This window comes from Pleurodeles waltl, chromosome 11, assembly GCF_031143425.1.
Source record: "Pleurodeles waltl isolate 20211129_DDA chromosome 11, aPleWal1.hap1.20221129, whole genome shotgun sequence".
In the NCBI taxonomy this organism is placed as follows: domain Eukaryota; kingdom Metazoa; phylum Chordata; class Amphibia; order Caudata; family Salamandridae; genus Pleurodeles; species Pleurodeles waltl.
In genome coordinates, this window is record NC_090450.1 from 355,003,979 (window position 1) to 355,029,784 (window position 25,806).

At 44.5% G+C, this 25,806-nt stretch overlaps 1 protein-coding gene across 2 annotated transcripts in view; it reads right to left on the reverse strand.

Moving 5' to 3' along the window:
• The window catches only part of CROCC2 (ciliary rootlet coiled-coil, rootletin family member 2), an 878,259-nt gene extending 852,803 nt beyond the window's left edge, over positions 1 to 25,456 (reverse strand). Inside the window, exon 1 of one of the 2 annotated variants that reach the window (XM_069213663.1) lies at positions 25,260 to 25,456. In XM_069213663.1, the coding sequence (XP_069069764.1) occupies positions 25,260 to 25,304 (45 nt within the window). In that variant the 5' untranslated portion in view covers positions 25,305 to 25,456. The remainder of the gene's footprint in view (positions 1 to 25,259) is intronic. The other variant, XM_069213664.1, reaches the window with a different exon arrangement.
• Positions 25,457 to 25,806: the final 350 nt, after the last annotated feature.

Sequence of the window (25,806 nt, forward strand, 5' to 3'; positions counted from 1 at the left end):
AGCCTCCTCCTATTCCATGCCCTGCCTTTTCCTAGCAATGCTTTGGCCCTGCAGTTAACAGTAGGGCTTCACAAATCTATCCATGTCTTCTGGATCCGTCCTTAGAAAGAAAAAAAGAAAACAAAATTACCACAATTTACCCATATCATTTGGATCTGTCCCCGGAGACAGAAACTGTTGTTACCTCACTCCAAAAAAATAGTCAATCATGATCAATCCATTACAGAACTATTATACTGTCCACCTGTGGCGGCAGTGAGACCCCCCCCCCCCCCCCCTGTCATGGGCGGCTGCAGTTGTAGGAGGAACAATGTGGGTCTGAGGGTTACATTCCCTGGCAGTGCATGATATCTGGAAGGCAGTGTCCATGAGGACCCACCCCCTCCAACTGGGTGCTTAAGGCCTTTGGCTCTTGGTCTTTAGTTTTGCCAGGCATGTGATCACGCCTATCTCCAGAAACTACCGGTCCTCCTTCACAATAACCGCCATCCCAGCACAGTTCAGACTGCAGGGATGAAAATGTGACTGGGGGAGGGACAAGCCCCCCCTTGCGTCAGGTATGAACCCTCCCCATACCCCCAGCGAAGTCCCTCTATGGTTTTGAAGGGGGGGGGGTCAAAGCACTGCCCAGCCAAAGCAATGGCCTCCCCCTCTAATAGGGGCAGAAGACAGAAGAGGATAGCGCTGTTCCTTTGACCTTTGGCAGTACCGATAGACCTCTGACAGGTGCAACTGGGCCACGGGGTGTTAGGTTCCTCTCTGAGTTGTGTCCTCAATGTGTGCGGTGCAGGGAGGAGCCACTACCCACTCCTGGTTCCACAGCAGAGGCGACAGTCTGCTCAAGGGAGAGATCAGGGTGTTGGGGGGCAGCTATGTGCTGCGCCGGGCTACGGCTTTTGAGCGTCCAGCTATAGACCCCATTTGCGATTACCTCTGTAGCCGCCATTGATGCCGCTTTCGACTCCGCTTCACCCGTTGGTCATGGGGTGCAGGAGCAACACACAGTGTGAGGCCCAGAGTATGTGATGTGCTCAGATGGGTTGCCTGATGCAGCAGGATCCCTGATGGTGGATGGGAATTATAGACCTTGGTGGTGGGGGTGATTGGCGCACTCATTTGTGTCCTTGACATCAACTTAAACCGATCCACACTTCCACTACAGGAGTGTAGGTATGCCCATTCACTAGCGCACTGGCTTACTTATAGTGGCCTACAAGACATTTGGCGCTCTGTACACCCTCTCAAGGGTGAATTTTTTTATTTCTCGACAATCCATCAGCTCCACACTAGAATCTATCTCCTAGGTAACTCTTGGTTGCTCCCCAATATGTCGACAGCAGAACACCTTGGTCGTACACTGTCGGATCATTGCACCCTTCTGGCCACCTTGACTTGGGGGAGGTGTCGAACTCCCATCCCACATGGCAATTGCCTACCCAAGCACTACAGTATACAGTGTTTTTTAAATCAGTCAGGGCACGGGTAAAAGATTATCTTGCCCAGAACGAGGGGTCAGCGTCAAGGGGGTGGTGGAGTGGGAAGCCTTTAAAGGTAGTCATGAGAGGCCTCTGTAAAAATAAAAAACTGACTATGGCGTCAAACCCATTCCGTTGGGAGCAGATTGCTCTAGAGGTGACAATCTGCACAATAAAGACACATTCGGAACGGGGGGAGGGAGGGAAATCAGAGTGGAACTCACAACTTCAGGCAGACTATAGGGATTTACAGGACAAGCTGGGTCAGTTGGACTATGCAGCGTACACCCTGAAACAGCATTTGGAGGGCGACAAGGCAAAGTGGGTGCTGGTATGGTTGTTGCGCTCCAATAACTAAAGGCATGGTTTGGCAGCTATCAGGTCCCCCGCCATCTGTGTCGCATTGATGGCCAACTGTGGCTTTCTACAACTACTACAAGGCCCTCTACCTGCAGACGATGGACTAGCTAGACCTGGGCTTGAGGCAGATTTGGATGCCTTCCCATTTCCCCATCTGGATCCTTTCCTTAGACATGCACTGGACGCCTCTCTGATGGCGAGTAACAAGACCCTGTTAATCAATGGCCTCCCTGTAGAGTTTTATTGAACATACCATGCCACACTTGCACCATGATTGTTGACCATGCTTCAGGCAGCCAGGGCAGAGGGCACCCCGATGCGCTCATAGTGGTACTAGCAAAACCCACCCCTCCTATTGGCTAACACTGATGGCAAGGTTTGGGGGGGGGGGGGGGGGGAAGATCGTTGCTAATCACCTACCCCCTCACATGTCCGTTCTGGTCTACTCAGACCAGAATAGTTTTTGTACCATGGAGGAACCCATTTCTAAATGTGGCAACTGTTCTGCATAATGGAGGAACAGAGTATTACATCCTCAGATGGGGTGGTGCTGGCCCTGGATATTGAGGAGGCTTTTGACTTCCTGAGCAGTTCATATCTCCAGTGTCTTGGGGTGTATAAGGCTGGAACTTCTATGCTAGACAGACCTGCTATACAAAGATCCGATCGCTAGAGTGCAGACAGGCAAAGACATTTCACCACCCCTTGAGATACACTGGGGAACTCGACAGGGCTGCCTTGTTTCGCACACACCCCTCTCATTTGCTTTGGCCTAGATCCCCCTGGCTGGCCTCTTTAGAATGCTAGACCAACAGTGGGACATGCACAGCAGCATCACATGAGAGATTATATTTCTGTACGCACTTGATGCATTGATTTTCCTCAGAGACATTGGTCAGGACCTACAAGTAGTGATGGAAAACTTTGTTAGCTTTGGGGCAGCCTCAGGCCTAAGTGTACCATAAGGAGCTTGACCTAGCAGACGGTAACCATGGTAAAGCATTATCTGGAGTGCATCACTCGTTGAAGTTTTAGGCCTTGCTGCTCCTTTCCATAATTGGCAGAATCTCTACAGCAAAGATGCTGATACTGCCCCAATTACTATATCACATCTCGGCTGGGTGGTGTGAGCTGGGTTATTCCAGCGGTGTTAGCACTCAGTAGGTAGCATCCCACCATTTCGATTCATCGCAAAGCTGTCATCCTACTGAACTCTGTACAGAAGAAGGCAACTTAAACAAGGCCAATTTGTACACATATGTGGTATAAGCAGGCTCTTTAACTTGCAAACACAGATGTGATTCATCAGTTATTTTGCAAAGATATAGGACATGTTTGATTTATAAGACGTGAATTGCCTTGTTTATGACTTTCTACAATGCGACAGTTCAAAAAGGTGTGGAAAAACAGTATTAATGTGGAGTTCTGAACCCAATAAATTGTATCCATTCTGCAAGTATCACAATATGCATGACCCAGGCTTGTGTGTGTGTGTGTGTATATGCGCACGCACACACACACACACACACACACACACGGACCTAAGAAGTAGTCCAGTGGACAAATTCACATCTGTGTGGACATGTCACAACCCAGTTTGGTTATACAGAGTTACTGTAATCAAGCTCCAGAGATCCAGGACATGATATACCAGCTCAATGTGTACTAGTGTTCTCTAAAGTATATTCTAAGAAGGGTCATTTTCAGCTATTGTTGGAAAAGCCATCAGGATATATTGTGTGCCGCCCACAAGTCTGTTTAAAAAAATAAAAAAAGACTCATCTTTGGCATATCATCAGCAACTGAAGTGTTTCAAGATCAAATATGTAAGTTATTCAAAATTCCTGAATTATAGTATTCAATATTGGTGGTAACTCTTAAGAACAAAGCCCTTCTGAAGGTCTGTGGTGCTTTGGCTAATGCCAAACTGCCTCCTACAACAATAATATAACGTAAGCGATTTTTGCCAGCCAGCACTAAAGTTCTAGGGTCGTATTATCACCTAACAGCATAAGGCACAAGAAGCACTCACATCAGCTTCATTTCCCTCGTGTTTCAGATACTTGTATGTATGTTGTATACTAGGCAGTTGCACCCAGAAATTAACAAGTCTTTACAAGGATATTTAAACCACTCAGAGAACTGATAAGAGGGACATTAATTTCAATAGTGTAGGAGGCTGGCCTGGTTTGTAGTGGGTACTTACGCCTTATACCAGGTTCAGTTATCCCTTATTAGTGAAATGTAGTAGTGTTCTAGCAGCTCAGGCTGATAGAGGTAGCTATAGCAGAGCAGCTTAGGCTGAACTAGGAGTCATGCAAAGCTCCTGCAATCCCACTCATAGTTGCACTGTACTTATACACAAGTAAAAGACAATACTCAGTGTTACCAAAAATAAAGGTATTTATTTGGGCGACACAAGGACAAAAATATCTTAGAGGAAATAATCCTTCTGGAGGCAAGTTTTCTACACAATATATACACTAAACACTAAAATAAGGTAAGTAACTAGACATAGGATAGTGCAAACAACAGGAAATACTATAGAATGCAATGGGGGAAAATAGGTCTGGGGCAACACAAACCATATGCTAAGAAAGTGGAATGTGAATCTTGAATTCCCCCCTAGACAAGTGTAGTATGTGTAGAATAGCTGGGAGAGTAAGAATACAGTAAAGGTAAGTAAATTACCCCACCCCAGAGCCCAGAAAAGCAGGAGTAAAATACTGCAAGTTTCCTTAGAACACACTACATCTCGTGATTGGGATTTTGCAGCAGCCAACCAGGACTGCAAAGAACAACTGCTGGATTCCTGGACCTGAAGACCTACAAAGGAAGGGGACCAAGTCCAGAAGTCGAAAGAAGTTCCAGGAAGGACAGGAGACCCTGCCAACCCTGAAGAGGGTGCAAAAGAAGAGTCCAAGCTTAGACAAAGACTGCAGGAATGCACCCTAGGAATATGCCAGCGGGTTCCTGCATGATGCAAAGGATGTCCCATGATGTGAAGATCGTGGCAGATGTGATTTCGTGTTGGAAGCTGCCAACAAGCCTTGGCTATGACAAAAGTGCGTTTTGCGTCAAAATGGTGCTGATGGACCCAGGAGGGACCTGGGGACCTCAACACTGTGTGAGGAGGAAGAGGGGGCTCTCAGCACTTAGAGAGCTCTCAGGATGCCAGCCAGCACCCCCATAGGTCCCAGGACACGGGGACAAAGGAGATGTAAAACATTGTTGATGCAAAACAACAAAGGAAGGTCCCTCGCTGCCGGAGAACAACTCAGCGTGTTGAGCGTCACAGGATGGAGTGCTGGGGACCCTGGCCAGGCTGTGCACAAAGGAATTTTGCAAATAGTGCACAGGAGGTGAAGAAGACGCAGTACACAGGGGTACCTTCTCTCTCAGGGAAGGCAAGATCTTCCCTCCTCCAAATTGCTTCAGCAGGACCTCAGGAAAGTTCATGTTGATGGGGTCCACTCTCTGTGTCCTTAAGAGCACGCTCGTTGCTGTGAGAGGGGTCCAGGGGTACCGGTCGTCGTCTTGGAAGGTGCCTGCGTGAGCAGGGGAGTGACTTCGTCAGCCAACGGGAGATTTCTTCGGTCCTTCTTGTGCAGGATGAAGACAGTGAGTCCCCAGAGCGTGCACACCGTGGAAACTGTTGCAGTTGCTGGCTGGAGCTGAAGTTGCAGAAGAAAAGTATCCCTTGTGGATAGTTTGTTGCGGTTACTGCAGTTCTTGGAGCAGGCTGCCCAACCTACTGCCAAGTAAATGGGGCTTGGTCCAGTGGGTGGGCACCTCCTCCCAGTACAGGCTTTGTCCCCGACTACTGAGAGCACACAGGCTCTCATGCCATGGGGTCAGAAACTTGTCTGGTGGTGGCAAACTGGCATAGACTGGTCAGCCACACACTAAAGAATTATGTGAATTTCAGGGGGCATCTCTAAGATGCACTCTGGGTGCATTTTACAATAAATCCAACACTGGCCTCAGTGAGGGTTTATTGAACTGAGAAGTTTGATACCAAACTTCTAAGCCTTCAGTGAAGCTTTCATGGAGCTGTGGAGTTCCTAATGAGAAACTCCCAGCCCATGTACTCAATATGGCTACACTGCACTTAAAATATCAAAGAATTGACTTAGACACTGTAGGGACATATTGCTCATGCAGATATGCCCTCATCTGTGGTGTAGTGCACCCTGCCTTAGGGCTGTAACGCCTGCTAGAAGAATGACTTACCTATGCCACAGGCAGTGGCTTGGGGCCATGGCACCCAAGGAAGCATGCCATATCGACTTTACCTTTTTCTCCCCACCAACACACACAATCGGCAATGGCAGTGTGAATGTGTTTGGTGGGGGTTCCCTTTGGGTGGCACAATAATTGCTGCAGTCCTTCGGGACCCTCTCTGGCCACAGGGCCCTTGGTACCACTGGTATCTTTTACAAGGGACCTAGCTGTGTGCCAATTGTGGAAGCAATGATACACTTTAGAGAAAGAACACAGATGCTGGGGTTAGTTGCAGGATTCCAGCACACACTCAGTCAAGTTAGCATTAGATATCAGGCAACGTGTGTGTGCCTTGGGGGTTGGGGGGGGGGAACAATGCCAAAAGGGGCACTTTACTACACACAGATTTAGCCAAAGCATTGTAAATAATTTAATACATGGGGTCTGCCTTGCAACATGTCTCTATGCACGTGCCAGTGTTATACAATGTACAGTTGTATGACAGTACAACAAATGTCATTTTCACGCATGCCTTTATCACGTGTCCTTTACCCCACAGGTCATTACCATGCTTTGTCAAGCATTCCTTTACAAGGAAATTTTAAGTACTTATCAGACAAGTGAAATATACATTGTGAACAAGGACGAAACAGGTCATTGTTGATATTGTGGGCTTTGTGAAATAAAGGCATTCACATTCTTGGAGTGTCGGCGTCCTGGCTGGTGATTTATGTGACAGGACTGTGCAAGTGTATATATATATATATATATATATATACATACATACATACATACATACACACACACACACACACAAAGGAAGATAATATATTGAGATTTAAAGTTGTATTGTGTAACAGACTTTCACGTGTTGCAGTATTTGAAGGTAATTTGTGTACTTTTTATAATATTACTTTTTATCTTTTCCTCAATATTAAAAAAAAAAAATGCTTGTAGATAAATATTTACGATAATATTTACCAACTGTGATAAATAAAAGTGAGACTCATAAGCATCTAGTCAAACTTATTGAAGTTATACAATGACCTATGAACATAAGCATAGAAAATTACACACACACATAAAAATACCAAAGGTTACAAGGACGTTATAGTTAGGTTCTGAATTTACTCGTAAAAACCATACAAATGCAGTAGTTATATTTCGAGTTCTTTTAAGTAACTATAACTCGCGCCCTTGTCATGCACAGTTTTCTCATCAATAATTTATTGCAAATGTTGCATTGATAATATCGAGATGCCATACAAGAGCTCATCAGTGATATAATATGTGGAGTAATTAGCTGTGCAGGGTGGAGGGGCGAGTTATAGTTACTTAAAAGAACTATAACTGCTGAATTTCTATGGTTTTCAGCAAGTATGTTCAGAACCTAACTAGTGTGTGTGTGTGTGTGTGTGTGTGGGGGGGGGGGGAATAGTTTGTGTTACTATCCTTGTGGGGACTTTGGTGTGATAACAATCACGTTGTGGGGACTTCATTGCACTGTGGGGACCTGAAACCAAGTCTCCACAAGGCAACATTTTCTAAATTATATAAAATGACTTCAGGAACATCTGTGTCAATTTTTACAACTTTTTAAAAAAATGCCTTGTGGGGGACCTGTGTTTCATCGAGTGTGTTTATATTTTTGCTCAGCTCTGCCCCTGTAGACAGGAGGTGGTACTGAAGTCTTAAACACACTTTGCATTTAAATACACATTGCTCACAAAAAGCACAGGCTAAAACACTGCATTATCCTGTATTTATCCATATATTTTTCATGCAAAATAACCTTTTCTCTATTAAATTAAAACCTTATTTACATAGAGCTTTTGAATTTAGACTTTTGTATCTGAAATTGTTAGTAGTTTTATAAACACTCCTAAAAGCAATTTGGGTCAGTTGTTAACCCCAGAATACTTCACTATTGCCATTTGAGCCTTAGCTACGTTTAAAGAATTATGGTGCACTGCATTGTGAAATTATATAAACTCATCTGATCATTATTTATAAATAATTTAGGGTATGCACACAGTTTGGGTGGGGTGGGGGTTAATGGAAAGATGAGGATGAAGGTGTATTTCAGTGAAAATTAGTAAAACAGATACAATACCTAATAATTCCAGTTGGTTTAATTTCTGGGGTGAATTGCTTTATCTATTGATGGTTTTCATTTTTTCACTGGGTGTGTTGCAGGTTTTTTTTTTTTTCCATTGAACGAAAAACTTCAAGCCCCACAGTGCATGTAATAAAACAGAACTGGGTAAGCAACCATCACTAGATGTCAAACAACTTGAGAGAGCTGCAAATGCCAGATAGAATCTGTAAATCACAAAATGTAAAGTCATACTCGAGAGCAATACTGCGCTTTTTGCTCCTGTTTTGGTGCATTTTCTGCTATTTGCATGCACTGTTACCCCCTGCAATGTGAACCAGAGCAGTTGCCATCTTGCTTTTAACTACAGAACAAAAACCAGACAATTTATGTTTGTGACAATTTTTGTAGAGGCACATATGATTAAATGACCCTGAATAAGTAGTGTGCTGTTCAAACTTGATTAACTGCCATATAATTCTGCAGTGCTCATGTCCCCTATTTATTTAAAAAAAAAAAAAAAAAAAAAAAAAAAAAAATCTGAATGCATCCAGTAGCTGCTGCAGAAAACATATGTCTAACTTGTTTTACATTTTCATGATTGTGCATGCAATGCACTTACCTATCTTTGGTGCTTGCAAGTTTCAGGATACTACACTTTTTCTTAAAATGTTAATTAGCTTGGAAGTGACTAGGTGAGAATGAGCTGGGAGCCCCAGTCAAAGCAGGACACAATAGCCCATATAACAAAGCGCTAATGACACCTTTTCTCACTTGTCCTGTGCTGCAGGACACAGCTTTTCTTCAGCAGAAGCACATAGCCACCTTAACATCTGTATAGTTACTACTTGGACTGTGCGTTCATCGTTCATACCCCAAAATTCCTCTGAATCGCCACTCATTTCTCCGAGGAAAGCAGATCTTTTTTCAACCAAGAAGACCTTGCCGTCTTCAACAGCTTGAGAGCAAACTCTTACAGGCTTGTGGTGGGGAAATGGGGGACCATAGGTACACTACTCAACAGTGATGTGTTACACAGAAATATACGCACATTGCGAGAGTATAATTCAAAAACTTTCTGCAACAATCAAAGAATCGTGCATAACTATATTCTTATTTTGCAATTATAAACAATTAAACAGATAAGTTCCTGAAAAGTTATTATAGAGACCAGCACATCGATTACACTACTTGGTTTAGAAATACCCCTTTCCCATTATGAACCCAGATGCCCACCTTGTGACCCTATAAACAATATCTCATTATATTACTTGCCTTTGGCCTTGCACATTGCTCAATCACAGTGGCTAGGTTTTTGTGCTTACATGAATACTAGGGGTTGGCATAGATTGTGTAGTTCCACGTAGCATAATTACCTAAGAATCCGGCAAGATTATGCTTGAAATACGCAAAAAGAGTACTTTTGCATTCAGCGATATTTCTTACTGCAGAAATTCCCCCTCACATCCAAAATGTACATGGGGGTGCATTTTGAGCTAAGAAATAGCGCTAGATGCAACGGAACATGAATAGTGATGATGAGCAGCCTTTCCCACTCAATAAATGTGATCTGGGGTTAGGATTTGTCCCCAGCTTACTACCGCCATTTAGCGCTACTTTCTAATCGTAAAATGCACCCTAACATCAAGCATGGACGTAAGGATGCATTTTGCACTCAGAAATAGTGCTATTGCAGCAGAACACAAATAGTGAACATGAGCGGCCACTTGTACTCGCTAAATGTGTTTTCACGCTAGGATTTTTCCCCTCCACATTACTCTTTTTTTTATGCAAGCGGGAGTAATTGCGTAATTACTGGTAATGCCATGTCAACCAGTAACACAGAATAACCAAAATTACTCTGGCATTATTGAAATTATGCCGCGGCCTAATAAATACTCACATACATACAATGACTCATGTACAATCAGCTTTTAGCTGTCTAATGTCGAAGACCTATTATGTACAATACCAACAATTACAGAGGGGTTTCAATCAGCCCATTGGTCATGTCAATCCCATTTACTTACCTGTTATTCAGTGGTTTTCCTTCCTCTTTTCTCCCCTGGAGCACAGCTTCTTTACCATCCTATTGATTACATGACTTGTAAACTTTCACTTCTTACGTTGAGGGAAGTATTATTATTTTGCTTTCAAAACTCCATGGGAGTGCATGCTGCCTTCTCCTTCAAACCCCTGTCATCATGCTCTCTACATGCTATGTCCCCCACTCCGGCACACCTGTTGCTTCCTCTACCCCTTGAACTCTTTTGCTCCCCTGCCCTTCTCTGCTCTTGCGTTCTACTCCACTGCCTCCCCACTCTTACATTGCTTCCCTAATACTCCACATTCCGTTGTTTCGGAGGTCCCGGAGGTGCAGTTTGGAGCTTTTAGATATAGGGGAACATTTCATGGTTTTTAGTATGGTTGCATCTTCGCACGTTTTTTACAGCTTCTGCACAAGCAATATATGCACACTTTATGTGGCTTATGCAGCGGCTCCCTATTTCCTCATATTTCTATATTGACCTTTTCTCGTCAAAGAATGCACTTCAGAAATTACATTTGAAGGACACCATGGCAGTGCATTAGAAGCATTCAATTCAGCTTGCATCAAGATGATGTACGCCAACACTACAGAAGTTCCAACCAACTTTACACTGCAGGTATACATAAGACTTAGGCTGCTGCAGCAAACAAGGCGGGTGCATTTATTCAGAAAAGCTGCATAACACTGCAGCAGAAGATACAGGTCTCACAATGCAACAGTATACAATGAGTTAGCCTTATGGACTTCAATTGGGGTTTGCCAGGGGTCACAGAGCTTTTGTGATCTTTGGCCTCAGAAGTGGCAAAAGAAGTGACAAGAATACAGGGGTTACTTTCTCTTATGGACGTGGGGATTTCAGCCCATATTTTTATTACACTAATAGTGAATCTTTCACTATTAGTGCAATAGAAAATTGAGCACTTGGCAACAGGATCGGTTACAAAACCTTTACTGCAGCTGTGGTAAGAATTTTTAATGTATATTTTGTACATGCTTAAAGGTGTCTAAGTATGTGTGTGTGAGTGGAAGCAAGTGATAGGTAGTGAGTGAGAATAAGTGTCAGTGAGTAGGAGTGAATCTGAGTGAGTGACAATGAGTGATAGGTAAGAAAGACTGAGTGACTACAAAGAGTGAGTAACTGAGAATGAATAAGCATGCATATGAGGGAGAGTTAGGGAGTGTGGGTGAGTAGCAATAAGGGCGAGTGAGTTAAAGTGAGTGAGCATATCTGTGAGTGAGTGAAAGAGGGAGAATGAGTTAGAGTGTGGGCGAGTGAGTGTGATTAAGTGTGAGCAAGGGAAAGTAAGAGTGAATGCCGGTAAACATAAGATAATGTAAATAAATGAGTGAGTTAAAGTGAGTGAAGTGGGGGTTTGAGAATAGGAGTAAGTGTGAGTGCCGAAGTATGAACAAGTCAGAGTGTAAATGAGAGTGATTGACTGAAAATGAGTGGAAGAGTAAAAGTTAGAGCCAGAGTGATTGAGAATGAATGAGTGCTAGTGAGTGAAAATATGAGTGAAGTGAGTGAGAATAAGTGGATATGAATGAATGTAGGAGAGTGTGAGAATGTGGTGCAATGCTTGTAAGTCTACCATTGGCCCAGAAATACCAAAGGTAATTATTGGCCTATAAAAAGGCACCCCAGGCAAATACTAAAACTGGCATACAGGAGGCAAGTTTAAGCATGACAGACACCTGAGATTAAATATTGGTAGTGTGATAGTGTAGGTAATTAATGGCTTATAAAGGCACCCCAGGCAAAATACTACTGCTGGCATACTGGAGGCAAGTATTAGCATGGCAGGCACCTGTGACTAAATACTGGAACCAGGCTAGTGTAGGTAATTAATGGCTTATAAAGGCACCCTAGGCAAAATACTACTGCTGGCAAGTATTAGCATGGCAGGCACCTGGGATAGTGTAGATAATTATTATACTAATGGGAACTATCATAAATACTGGCATCCTTGGAAGTGCTGGAGCTGGAAAAGCGGAGGACACTTTTGGCTTGGAGGCACCTATTGCAAAATGCTGACATGAGCACATTGGAGGAAGTTCTTCACCTAAGGGAGGACAACTGTGGCATGAAGGCGTGGCAACAATGAAAAAACGGATGCCCATGCCCCCCTGCCCCCCCCCCCCAATGGTACATGGATGGCTGTAATGGAAAATTCTGGCACTCAATCAATCAGGGATTTGTATAGCGCGGCTAATCACCTGTGAGGGTCTCAAAGCACGGGGGGAAAGAAGGGGGAGGATCAGTCAAAGAGACAGGTCTTGAGGTCCTTCCTGAACTGAGACAGAGTGGTGAATTGCCTGAGGTGGATGGGGAGGGTGTTCCAGGTCTTGGTGGCGATATGGAAGAAGGATCTTCCTCCGGCTGTGGTTTTCCGGATGTGGGTGACCTTGGCGAGGGCCTGGTGGGCAGAGCTCAGTTGTCTGGCAGGAGTGTAGAAGGAGAGTCTATGGTTGAGGTAGACTGGTCCGGCTTCGTGTAGGGCCTTGTAGGTGTGGGTCAGGAGCTTAAAGGTGATTCTCTTGTCACTAGGCAGTGAGTGTAGGTCTCTTAGGAGGGCGGAGGTGTGGCTGTGTTGTGGGGCGTTCTTGATAAACCAGGCGGAGGCGTTTTGGTTGCGTTGTAGTCTTCTCTGGGTCTTGGCAGTGGTTCCAGCACAGAGAGCATTGCCGTAGTCGAGTCGGCTGATGACTAGGGCCTGGGTGACAGTCCTTCTGGTTTCAGTGGGGATCCATTTGTAGATCTTTCAGAGCATGCGCAGGGTGTGGAAGCAGCTCGATGAGACAGTGCTGACCTGTCGGTCCATTGATACCGATGAGTCTAAGATGACGCCGAAGTTGCGGGCGTGGTGGGTGGGGGCGTTTCCGAGTGCAGAGGGCCACCAGGAATCATTCCATGCGGAGGGTGTGGAGCAGAGGATGAGGACTTCTGTTTTGTCTGAGTTCAGTTTGACGCAACTATCTTTCATACAGGCAGCGACTGCTTTCATTTCTTCATGGAAATTGTTTTTGGCGGTGGTCGGGTTGTTGTTGAGGGAGACTATCAGTTGGGTGTTGTCAGCAAAGGAGACGATGTTGAGTGTATGGCTTCCAACGATGGCAGCTAGTGGGGTCACGTAGAGGTTAAAAAGGGTTGACACAGCAAGGATCCTTGGGGGATTTTGTATGCAATTTTTGGCATGCTGGTACCTATGGCATAAAGAGGGCACACATCCACACTTTTGAAAATAATGGGGAGCATCAAGATTAATTGGCTAGTCCGCCTATAAAAGACTTGAATATTTAGTGAGTGCCCCTTCGGAGCCTATGGCTTTTGAGCACATTTATGTGAAAATCATGCTGTAAATGCAGTATTTGATTACATTTTATTCAAAATGTTCTCAAGGGAAGACCCCATAAACCCACACCAGAACCCCTTTATAAGGCATCTGGCTACCTTACTTCACTTTCTACAGTTCATGGCAGATATTACTCCCCATCACTTTCAAAGATCATGTTGGCATTCTAATATTGGTGGTACCTAAAACAGACATTTCTTAGTTGTGTTGTCATAATAATCCTGCAGCTGTTTTGGAACTTCAGCACTGCCAAATACTGTCATGCCATTAGCATATAGTTGTGTGGCCTCACTTCCTGTGAAGATTCATGGTATGATCTCTCTTTCTGTCATTAAGGTAAAAGGGTGTGTCATGTCACTTTCACTACCTCTGGCATTTTGGTTAGTTGATGTCCATGCCGAGTCTTTGTATCAAGCTATGCATTTAGTGCAGGTCTAATGCAAATGCATGCTGGACATAGATTTGCAGAACATGCAATCAATCCATAGAAGGCACATTATGGCGTTTGCTAGTATGAACATGGCATTGCTTGAAACTTCTGCAGGAGATGTGCACTCACTGCTGAAGCTAAGAATGAGGCGCATGTACTGCTAAGACTATGCATGAGGCACATGGTCGCACATCATCTGGGAATGTTGGACACTGAAGATAAGGTTAGCAACTACAGTTCCAAGGAACTGCGAATCTCATAAAGGGGAAATGAGCTGACAGTAAAACATAAAATGAAAACAAATGAGGATGTACAGAATTTGTGTCTATAAAACGGGTGAATCAGAGTAAGAATGTATTACTATCAGAAAATAAATAGTACAAAATTAAAAGTAGACCAGAAAACGGGGACAGGCAATTGGTAAATTATGCACAGGTCACTGAACCCACAAGCCGCCATGTGAATAAATGGAAAGAAAATTGAAACAGTAAAATGTTGGATGTATACACAGGTGACCTATAGGTGCTTTAGTAGATTCCTGACCCTAGCTGCTTCTCCACCTGTAGGTTATGTTTGACTGTGGATGAAAAGTTCCGTGTAGCATCGCCGCAACTTTTGTCTCTCCGAAGATAAACTCTTCAGTGCCCAGTCCTTTGTAGCAGCCCTACCCCATACTCCTGTTGAGTTGCAGACTTGGCGGAGAATCAGGTGTAAATGTGCGCTATTCCAAGTTCAGCATAACAAAGGGCCGAGGGCTTGACTTTCTCAGCTCCATTCAGACCTATTTCACACCCTGGCACCAAACAACTGAAAGGAAACCCGGCAGCACATGGCTGCAGGTGTGAGGATGGGAATCTACTGGGGCTGTGGAGCTGATGTCTGCATACCCAAAGGAAGCCGTTTGCAGACGATGTTAACAATAAAAATTCCGTCTTATATCAAACTGTAGTCTTTCAATAAGTACTTTGTTTACAACATGTACTCGAGTGAAAAAAAAGGCATTTTCAGAACCGCATTTCTTTAACTCTTTGAACTTTTTACCATGTAATACAATTAAGCTTCTTTTAGAGGCAGATGTCTTACAAAAGAAGGTCAGGTGCATCTACTCATATAACTCAATTTAAAGCCTATTATTGTATTTACGATAAAATATATTTCTCAAACCAGGCCTTCTTTCGTCACATATACTATGCTGTGATGCTGCAATATGCAACTTATCGAAATTTTTATGTTGCAATAATTCACATAAAATGGTTAGGGCTCATTGTAGGAAAGTACCATCTTGCCTGGCATGTTACCCCCATATTTCACTGTATATATGTTGTTTTAGTTGTATGTGTCACTGGGACCCTGCCAGCCAGGGCCCCAGTGCTCATAAGTGTGCCCTGTATGTGTTCCCTGTATGATGACTAACTGTCTCACTGAGGCTCTGCTAACCAGAACCTCAGTGGTTATGCTCTCTCTTTGCTTTCCAAATTGTCACTAACAGGCTAGTGACCAATTTCACCAATTCACATAGGCATACTGGTACACCCTTATAATTCCCTAGTATATGGTACTGAGGTACCCAGGGTATTGGGGTCCCAGGAGATCCCTATGGGCTGCAGCATTTCTTTTGCCACCCAAGCTCTGACAATTCTTACACAGGCCTGCCACTGCAGCCTGCGTGAAATAACGTCTACGTTATTTCACAGCCATTTACCACTGCACTTAAGTAACTTATAAGTCACCTATATGTCTAACCTTTACCTGGTAAAGGTTGGGTGCTAAGTTACTTAGTGTGTGGGCACCCTGGCACTAGCCAAGGTGCCCCCACATTGTTCAGGGCAAATTCCCCGGACTTTGTGAGTGCGGGGACACCATTACACACGTGCACTGGACATAGGTCACTACCTATGTACAGCGTCACAATGGTAACTCCAAACATGGCCATGTAACATGTCTAAGATCATGGAATTATCACCCCAATGCCAATGAGACAATTCCATGAACCCCCCCCCCCCGAGTCTCTAGCACAGACCCGGGTACTGCCAAACTACCTTTCCCGGGGTTTCACTGCAGCTGCTGCTGCTGCCAACCCCTCAGACAGGTTTCTGCCCTCCTGGGGTCCAGCCAGGCCTGGCCCAGGAAGGCAGAACAAAGGACTTCCTCAGAGAGAGGGTGTTACACCCTCTCCCTTTGGAAAAAGGTGTCAGGGCTGGGGAGGAGTAGCCTCCCCCAGCCTCTGGAAATGCTTTGATGGGCACAGATGGTGCCCATCTCTGCATAAGCCAGTCTACACCGGTTCAGGGATCCCCCAGCCCTGCTCTGGCGCAAAACTGGACAAAGGAAAGGGGAGTGACCACTCCCCTGACCTGCACCTCCCCTGGGAGGTGCCCAGAGCTCCTCCAGTGTGCTCCAGACCTCTGCCATCTTGGAAACAGAGGTGCTGCTGGCACACTGGACTGCTCTGAGTGGCCAGTGCCAGCAGGTGACGTCAGAGACTCCTTCTGATAGGCTCTTACCTGTGTTGCTAGCCTATCCTCCTTCCTAAGTAGCCAAACCTCCTTTTCTGGCTATTTAGGGTCTATGCTTTGGGGAATTCTTTAGATAACGACTGCAAGAGCTCATCAGAGTTCCTCTGCATCTCTCTCTTCACCTTCTGCCAAGGAATCAACCGCTGACTGATCTGGATGCCTGCAAAACCGCAACAAAGTATCAAAGACGACTACTGCAACCTTGTATCGCTGATCCTGCGGCCTTCTCGCCTGTTTTCCTGGTGGTGCATGCTGTGGGGGTAGTCTGCCTCCTCTCTGCACTAGAAGCTCCGAAGAAATCTCCCATGGGTCGACGGAATCGTCCCCCTGCAACCCGCAGGCACCAAAAGACTGCATCACCGGTCCTCTGGGTCCCCTCTCAGCATGACGAGCGTGGTCCCTGGAACTCAGCAACTCAGTCCAAGTGACTTCCACAGTCCAGTGACTCTTCAGTCCAAGTTTGGTGGAGGTAAGTCCTTGCCTCCCCACGCTAGACTGCATTGCTGGGTACCGCATGATTTACAGCTGCTCCTGTGCACTCTTCCAGGATTTCCTTTGTGCGCAGCCAAGCCTGGGTCCCCGACACTCTAACCTGCAGTGCACGACCTCCTGAGTTGTCCTCTGGCGTCGTGGGACCTTCTTTTGTGACTTCGGGTGAGCTCCGGTTCACTCTTCTTCGTAGTGCCTGTTCCGGCACTTCTGCTGGTGCTGCTTGCTTCTGAGTGGGCTCCTTGTCTTGCTGGGCGCCCCCTCTGTCTCCTCACGCAATTGGCGACATCCTGGTCCCTCCTGGGCCACAGCAGCATCCAAAAACCCTAACCGCGACCCTTGCAGCTAGCAAGGCTTGTTTGCGGTCTTTCTGCGTGGGAACACCTCTGCAAGTTTCTTCACGACGTGGGACATCCATCCTCCAAAGGGGAAGTTCCTAGTCCTCTTCGTTCTTGCAGAATCCACAGCTTCTACCATCCGGTGGCATCTTCTTTGCACCCTCAGCTGGCATTTCCTGGGCATCTGCGCACTCCCGACTTGAGTGTGACTCTTGGACTTGGTCCCCTTGTTCCACAGGTACTCTCGTCTGGAAATCCATTGTTGTTGCATTGCTGGTCTTCCTTGCAGAATTCCCCTATCACGACTTCTGTGCTCTCTGGGGAACTTAGGTGCACTTTACACCTACTTTTCAGGGTCTTGGGGTGGGCTATTTTTCTAACCCTCACTGTTTTCTTACAGTCCCAGCGACCCTCTATCAGCTCACATAGGTTTGTGGTCCATTCGTGGTTCGCATTCCACTTCTAGAGTATATGGTTTGTGTTGCCCCTATACCTATGTGCTCTCATTGCAATCTATTGTGACTGTACATTGCTTGCATTGCTTTCTATTGCTATTACTGCATATTTTTGGTATTGTGTACATAGATCTTGTGTATATTTGCTATCCTCATACTGAGGGTACTCACTGAGATACTTTTGGCATATTGTCATAAAAATAAAGTACCTTTATTTTCAGTATATCTGTGTATTGTGTTTTCTTATGATGTTGTGCATATGACACCAGTGGTATAGTAGGAGCTTTACACGTCTCCTAGTTCAGCCTAAGCTGCTCTGCTAAGCTACCTTTTCTATCAGCCTAAGCTGCTAGACACCTCTTCTACACTAATAAGGGATAACTGGACCTGGTGCAGAGTGTAAGTACCCATTGGTACCACTACAAACCAGGCCAGCCTCCTACACTCAGTAATCTGTATTTTCACAAATTAAATCAGAGTGCTACAGTAAGGTTAAACATTCACACGAATACTATAATTAATGGTTTGGCACAAAGCCAGGTTACTTGTAGTTCTATATGTCCGTTACAAAAACTCTGCAATGTAGAATGTGAATAAATGTTGATAGGATAATGTAAATTGCTACATTTAGCACCTTAAATTTAGTCACTGGAATGGTACTGAGCGTTCTACATTAGGCAAAAACATTTTGCAGTTAGAGCAAGTTGCTTTATCGGCCCTTATCACTGTTACTCTCCAAGCATAAGAAGATGTCAGCAACGAGAACAACAAAAAGGAAGAAATGTGATGAAAGGTTGAAGAGATGCAGAGTGATCTCTGAAAACATGAAAGACTGACTAATTCAACAAGAACCCAACATTAATGAATTTTGTTTTGAATAAAGAATTGGGGTGGTGATGTGAAATCACTGGGGGGTGGGGGGCAGGTGATTGTGGGAGCTGATCTCCTTTTCATTCAAATGTATTGTAGGTTTTGCTTACGCTAACTGGTTGTGTTTACAATATTCTCCACCTTGTTTCAACATCACCAAGATCAAGTGCCCTTTGTTGTTGTTTTTTTTGTTACATGCAAGACTCACACTAATAAACTTAAAATCGTTCTCAGAGACCCCATTACTATGCTCCAAAGACACCTCAAACTGTCCCAGGCTAAGTGCGTATGAGAACTGCTGCTCCAGTCCGGGAGCACTAAAGTCCATACTGGGACTACACTGCTGCCAGTCCTGGTTGTTTGCTTGCTCCATGAACAGTAATTGAGGTTAAGAAAGGGCGCAGACATTAGATAGCAATTATTTCTCGACATACTGGCCATGGACTTACCTGGTAAGCACTAAAGCTTGTCAGATATAGGTAGCCATAGATAAATATATTTGTGGCTCAACCATTCTATAACAGAGTGCCAATTCATCTGATTAAGCTGCCACAATATCTACCACAAGCTACAGCACATTTAATGCAGAGGAGCATAAGATGGAAAATAGTTTTTGATCCCCTCACCTTACAGTCTCAAAAGCAATCAAAATTGAGAGGGTCTTATTTGGACTTAGAGAATCTAGAGGGAAGGGTTGTGAGTGTGAATTTAAGAGACATAGTAGGACGTAAATTAGGTTGCCTCTAATCTAAACATGCCTCAAACTGATGATACTGCAGTGTTAAATATCTAAAAAGAAAGATGGAAAGAAAATAAGAAAAGGAAGAAGCAATGAGATAAAAAACGAAAATATGAAGGAAAAAAAATGTAAGAAAAGGAAAGACAAAGAAAGATTTCAAAAGTGAGACCAAGATAGAAGGAAATACGGACTTTGGGATTACCCTGCTGATGCCTTGTCTTGTGCACCATGAGTGCATCAAATTATTTTATAAGTGTCCCTACATAACTGCCTGTAAAATTTACAGCTTTCTAGCCAATTTATTTGAAAACCTATCTGTAAAATGAACAACGTGGCCCCAATTTTTCAAAATTTTCTTTGGCAGGAACCACCCCTTCAACATCTATGTGGAAGGTTAGTCACAATATATAGCCCTTGATGAATCGGACTCGTCGGTGCTGAGCTCGTTCATCTTGCTCACTCAGTCAGTGTCAATTATTTATGGTTAAAGTTGTGGTATTTTATATTTCTGGCTACTTTCTTTTAGGCGACAGACGTTCACATTGTATTTATGAAACAACGCTAGAAATGGTTAACCTCAGTGACTATCCAAAGATTGCAAGGGCTCCGTGCTCACTGATCACAGTAACCCTCTGATTTATCTTGACTCAGTCTTGGCAAAGGCAGCACGGGTGATCAGGATCTTTGAAGAATGACCTAGTGTACATCTCCTCAGTCCTAACTCAGTGATAGGGAGTCCTCCTTCACACTGCATGAATGCGAACATAAGAGCACAAGACAAAGAAAGAACCACTTGTGTGAATAGCCCAGGGCCCATGAGGGTTGGGCCTGGCTAAGCCAAACAAGCATTGGCAAAACCAATAGGACTAACCTATTCAAGATCTATTGGCTTTACCTCCTCTTTAGAATGTTGTACAACATTTTCAAAAAGAATATTATATAATATTATAGTATGATTGTATGACAACATGTGTATGGCCTGTCATTGCACAGTGTTATATGGCATTGTATGGCATGGTGTGGTATGAGATTTTCATATAGTATGACATGGCATGTCTTGTTATTTTATAGTATGTTTTGGCATGGACTGAGTAAGAGAATGAGGATGGTAGCTTACTCCCAGAGGAGGAAGCCCACAGTTACAGTGTCAGTGATGTATTTTATGGCTCATCCCTTTCCATCTTTTAATAATCACTGGATGGCTGAACTATTAGGTCTCGCACTTTAATGTTTCCCGGGGAAATCATCCAGCAATATCCCCTTTCATTCCTGGTAACTGTTCAAAACACCCGATTCTCAGATAAAATATCAACCACTGCCACAAGACACAGACTTGGTATGAAGGTCCATGAGTCAACCAAGCACTTTCCGAGAAAATAAAGAAATGTAAAGTTTTCAGTTAAAATGCAAAGATGCCATGCTTTCTACAATGCAGGTTAGACGTCCTACTTATGTTTGTTCTAGTTATGGAACATAAAAAAAAAAAAGAACATTCCTGTCACAAATGCTATAGAAACAAATAATATTTTGTTAAGAAATCTTATTTTTTTTTATATAAATCGCTGTATGCCACTTCTGAAGTAATTTTCTTATTAACGTCCTCTAAAAGCATAGTTATGTGGCTATCTAATCGAAATACCACTTCCATATCCAGTTTGTTCTAAATTCTGCTTTTCATGACGACTTAGGTTGATTTTAGTCTTAGAAAGGTACCATAGAAAGCCAGTCACCTCTCCGAATGTGACATTTTGACAAGGGAGAATTTTTTTTTAACCACCACACATCAGAGAAACGCCATTAACGTGAGATTAGGGGGGTTGCTAAAAGTGAATGGTCTTGGGACACACTGTACCTGCCACCACACAGCTTGTCAGCCTGGCTGCCTCACTTCCACACCCATGCTCTGCAGCAGTCCTAGCAGTGAGGGACGGAAGATGACTTTTCCACCTCGGGTGGTCAAAACAGGGGAGAGAGATGGGGACTGGAGTGGTAGTGCAGCCTTACATGTACAGTGCAGTGTATGTTGATAGCATTCTGTGGGAGGATGACCATGTGCCAGTTGGAGCTAGCCATTAGTTCACAAGTAAATACAATTCTCTACGGCGCACTGCTGCACTCCTGCCTCTCCATAATATAGAAAGACTGTACAAGTGGGCATGCATGTTTGTTGGTCTGAGATGGGCTCACTGTTTGACAAAGAAAGCAGAAATTATCTTGTTTCTCGTTCATAAATGAGTACAGCATTATACACAGTGGCCTCCGTTAATGGGCAGACAGCCTGCCTCTCCCCAATTCTTCAGCAGACATAGCTTATTAGTAACATCTCGGCAACCCAGTTGCCCTCACCTCTGCTTTGCGCATCCTGTTAAAAACAAGAACACACAGGCAAAACAAAGGGCAAGGAAAGGCACTAAGACAAGTGAATGGGGGAGACGAAATATACACGAGGGCCAGTGGAGAGAGATGGACAAGGGGCATGTGGGGGATAAGATGAAACAGGGGTGAAGGGGAGAGACATAATGATGGGAGAAGGCGGATGAGAAGGGATATACGCAACATCAACAGGGATATTAGAGTGCACACATGTGGAGTGCTTGAAAACAAAGAAAAAGTAGCTCTAAAAACAGGAGCAGTGGAAGGACACAGGTACTCAGTCAATATTCCAGGGGAGGAGAGACGATATGACGCATGCATGCCGTGCCAAATAGAAAAGAAGCAGAGGTGACCCATGCTGAAGCTAACCAGTGTCAAGCTGATGGGCAGGCCGAGCCCACTGTTAGATCTGGCATCCTTGGTGTGGTTTTCCCTGTCTTTTTGCTTCTGCTTCCTGTATTTCTGACTGTGTGCTGGATTTCATTTTTGCTGGTTTTGGTACTCTGGGAACTTTACCACTGTTGACCAGTGCTTAAGTGCAAGTGTTCCCTGTGTAAATTGTGATTATGGTTGGTTATCCCGGACTGGCATATTTGATTTACTATTAAGTCCCTAGTAAAGTGCACTAGAGGTGGCCAGGGCCTGTAAATCAAATGCTACTAGTGGGCCTGCAGCACTGCTTATGCCACCCACATGAGTAGTTCTGCAAACATGTCTCAGACCTGCCATTGCAATGCCTGTGTGTGCAGTTGTGCACTGCTCAATCGACCTGGCAAGTGTACCCACTTGCCAGGCCCAAACCTTCTCTTTTACTACATGTAAGGCACCCCTAAGGTAGGTCCTAGGTAGCCCAATGAGCAGGGTGTAGTGTATTTTAAAGGTTGGACATGTATTGATGTATTTTACATGTCCTGATAGTAAAATACTGTCAAATGTGTTTTTCACCATTACAACACATATCTCTCCCACAGGTTAACATGGGGATTGCCTTTAAATACCTTTTAAGGGCGGTTTCCCACTGGAAAAAGATAGAGGTGTAGAGTTTGAGGTCTCTAAACTGACTAAAAAAATATATATCCATCTTTTGGTAAAGTTGGTTTTTAGACTGCCTACTGGCAAATGCCACTTTTAGAAAGTGGACATGTTCTTGGTTAACCATTCTGTGCATCTGCTTGGCTGACGAACGCACGTCTGGGTCAGACTGACAGTTGGGCTGTTTGTGAATTCACTTTAGACAGTAACACAAAGGGAGCTGATGTGTGTCCTGTATATCCTGACGGGTCTTCCGGGGCTAGAGTGGGAGGGAGGAGCAGATACTTGCACTTGAAAGGGCTGTGCCTGACCTCACACAATAGAGTCTCTAATCCACTAAAGTGTGGCTGGGGCAGTGCAAGGAAGGGGGGGAAGGGTCTTGTGCACTACATAGACTTTCCTTCGAAGTTTGCCTACGTCAAAGGAAGAAATGAGTATAAGTAATGAACCCAAAACCTCAGACTTTTAGAACACTTCTGGATCAAGAGGAACCTCTGCCAAGGAGAAGAGCTGTGAGGAGGAGTACTGCCCCTTTGCTATGTGTGCTTTGCTGGGTTGGCCTGCAATTGCTGCTTCTGCCTTAGAGAGGACAAAGATTGGACTTTGCTGTGTATCCTGCTTGTGAAATTTCTCCAAGGGCTTTGGCTGAGCTTGTCTCCTGTTAAAAAGTCTCAGGGACATCAAAGACTTCATCTGCCAGCACCTGGGCTCTCTTGCTAAGACCCCCTGACTTGCCAAGTTGTGCCGTATCCAGTCCCTAGGCCCCTGGAAGGAGAAGCTGTCAGAACCTGAGTAAAGATCACGCACAGGAGGCAAACAGCAGAAAAATCGATAGCATCTGCCTCACAGCTGCAGAAATCAACACAGAACCTGCAGAAATTGACGTGTCTGCCTCACAGCTGCAAAAATCAATGCATCGTCAGCTCAGCACAACTTCACTTTTGCTGTGCGTCTGGATTTTCCACGCAACATCCCTGACAGTCAAAATCTTCAACATCACAGCGCAGATCTGAGACTTCTTGTCCGGAAATCTACACATCCCTTCCCTGCGAGGAGAGAATCGACACACTGCTTACCCGAGAGAGAAAGAATTGACGCACAACCTCACTTACGGATAAGAAATCAACGCATCACTTGTATTTCTGACGCACTCTCCCCCTGCGGTTCTATTTTTGATTTATACCAGGTACTTTATGCTAAAACAACGCATCCATTGATTCTTATAGATTAAGACTCTTTTTTCTTTAATCCTTACATGTGTATGTTGGATTGGTTTGGTTTGATTTAGATAAACATTGGCTATGTTTCTAAACTGGTGTGGGGTCCTATTGTGGTGTTTTCACTGTGTTACTGTATGTCCTTTATACAAATACATTACACATTACCTCTGAGATAAGCCTGACTGCTTGTGCCAAGCTACCAAGGGAGTGAACAGGGGTTATCTGCACTGTGTATCTCCCTTACTCTGACTAGAATGTGGGTCCCTATTTGGACAGGGTGCAAACTGACTGCCAACTAGATACCCCATTTCTAACACCCACCAACTGTAAACAACATGTCTCGAAGCGACAGCACATGCACTGTCTATGCAAAACCAAAAAAATGGACATCGAACCAGAGCTCTATTTGGCGCTCTATTTCTGTCATTCGCCATTTGAAGAAAAAAACACGTCTTCCTGCCCGTCACAGGCTACCGTTGCAAAGCACTGTCACTAGAAGTCCTTTTTGTGACACATGAAGGAACTAAGTGATAAGTGGCCACTGTTGTTTACCATTGCTGTTCCAGGACCAAAGAATAATCTCACTTTAATTGAATAATGCATGGTCATTAACTTTTAAACTTTGTGAACTTTATTGTATTAGAGCCTGAATAAAGATGCTACAAAAACTGTTAAATAAAATATCCTGCTGACTTTGATTATGCTTTGTCAGTTATATCCCATTTATTCATTTGTCAAACACAAGATGGAATTTCACATACATGAATTACACATGCCACGCCTCCTGTAAAGGTTTCTTAAGCATCCGTTTTAGGGCACGTCACGTTTTTCCGTCCCACTTAAGGTATTGGAATGACCCTCGTTTGTCCACTAACTTAGGTTTGAATGGGGATGGCTCGAGGAAACCAAAAATGAAAAAACAGTAAAAACGGTTGTCAACAAATATCGTGAGTTTCGGTCATAAGTGGGGAATAATGTTTGATGGCAGTGTCCCAACCCTGCCTGTCCTCTTGAACAGCGTCGCAAGTTTGCCCCATGTGCTAATGCAAGGGAAATGTGCCATACGTGTTGTGGTTTGTTAGCAAAAACACCCTTACGCTAGCATTTTCCTGGGACGCCAAGCAGGACTGAATGCACATTGACTAGATCAGTGGCCCAGCCCTTGGGTGGAATACGAATGGCGGTGCAAGGCACCATGCCTGTTCTGCTTAGTTTCGGATAGGGAGGGTCGCGCACTGACCTGTATGACCGTTTCGAGTCTGTCCTGACCGCAGTCCGAGGTCATGATGTATATCTGGCGCCTGGTTCCGGGTGTTAACGTATATTTTGGTCCCCCGGCACTTTTCCCGTGCTCTTACGTGCAGTTCTGGGCTTAACTTGCTACTGGTCTAAGGCAGCTTACTACCTCGCGTTTTAAGCGCGCGGTGGGTCCCGGGCATTGGTTGCCACGGTAACCGGAAGGCGCTACAGCACAAACAGAACTCTGGAAGAAGGTTGGGGAAACCATGGAGACCGGAGAAGCCAAGGGATAGCGAGTCTCTTATAGAAACTCTAGGGAGCCTAAAAGGCGCGAAAAGGCTGAATATAAAACGATCAGTTTTTACAGTAACACCAGTTTCCTTAGCTTCATAGAGAAAGCGTTATAGCCGTGCTCTGTAGGCGAATTTAATTTACCTACTATACAGACTCACCCTTAAACAGCCGATCAAAGTGAGCAAGTACACATTTTTGTCTGTGAAACTAGCATGGTTCGTGTGTTGGTCTCTCCGACAAAATGCCGTTGTAGC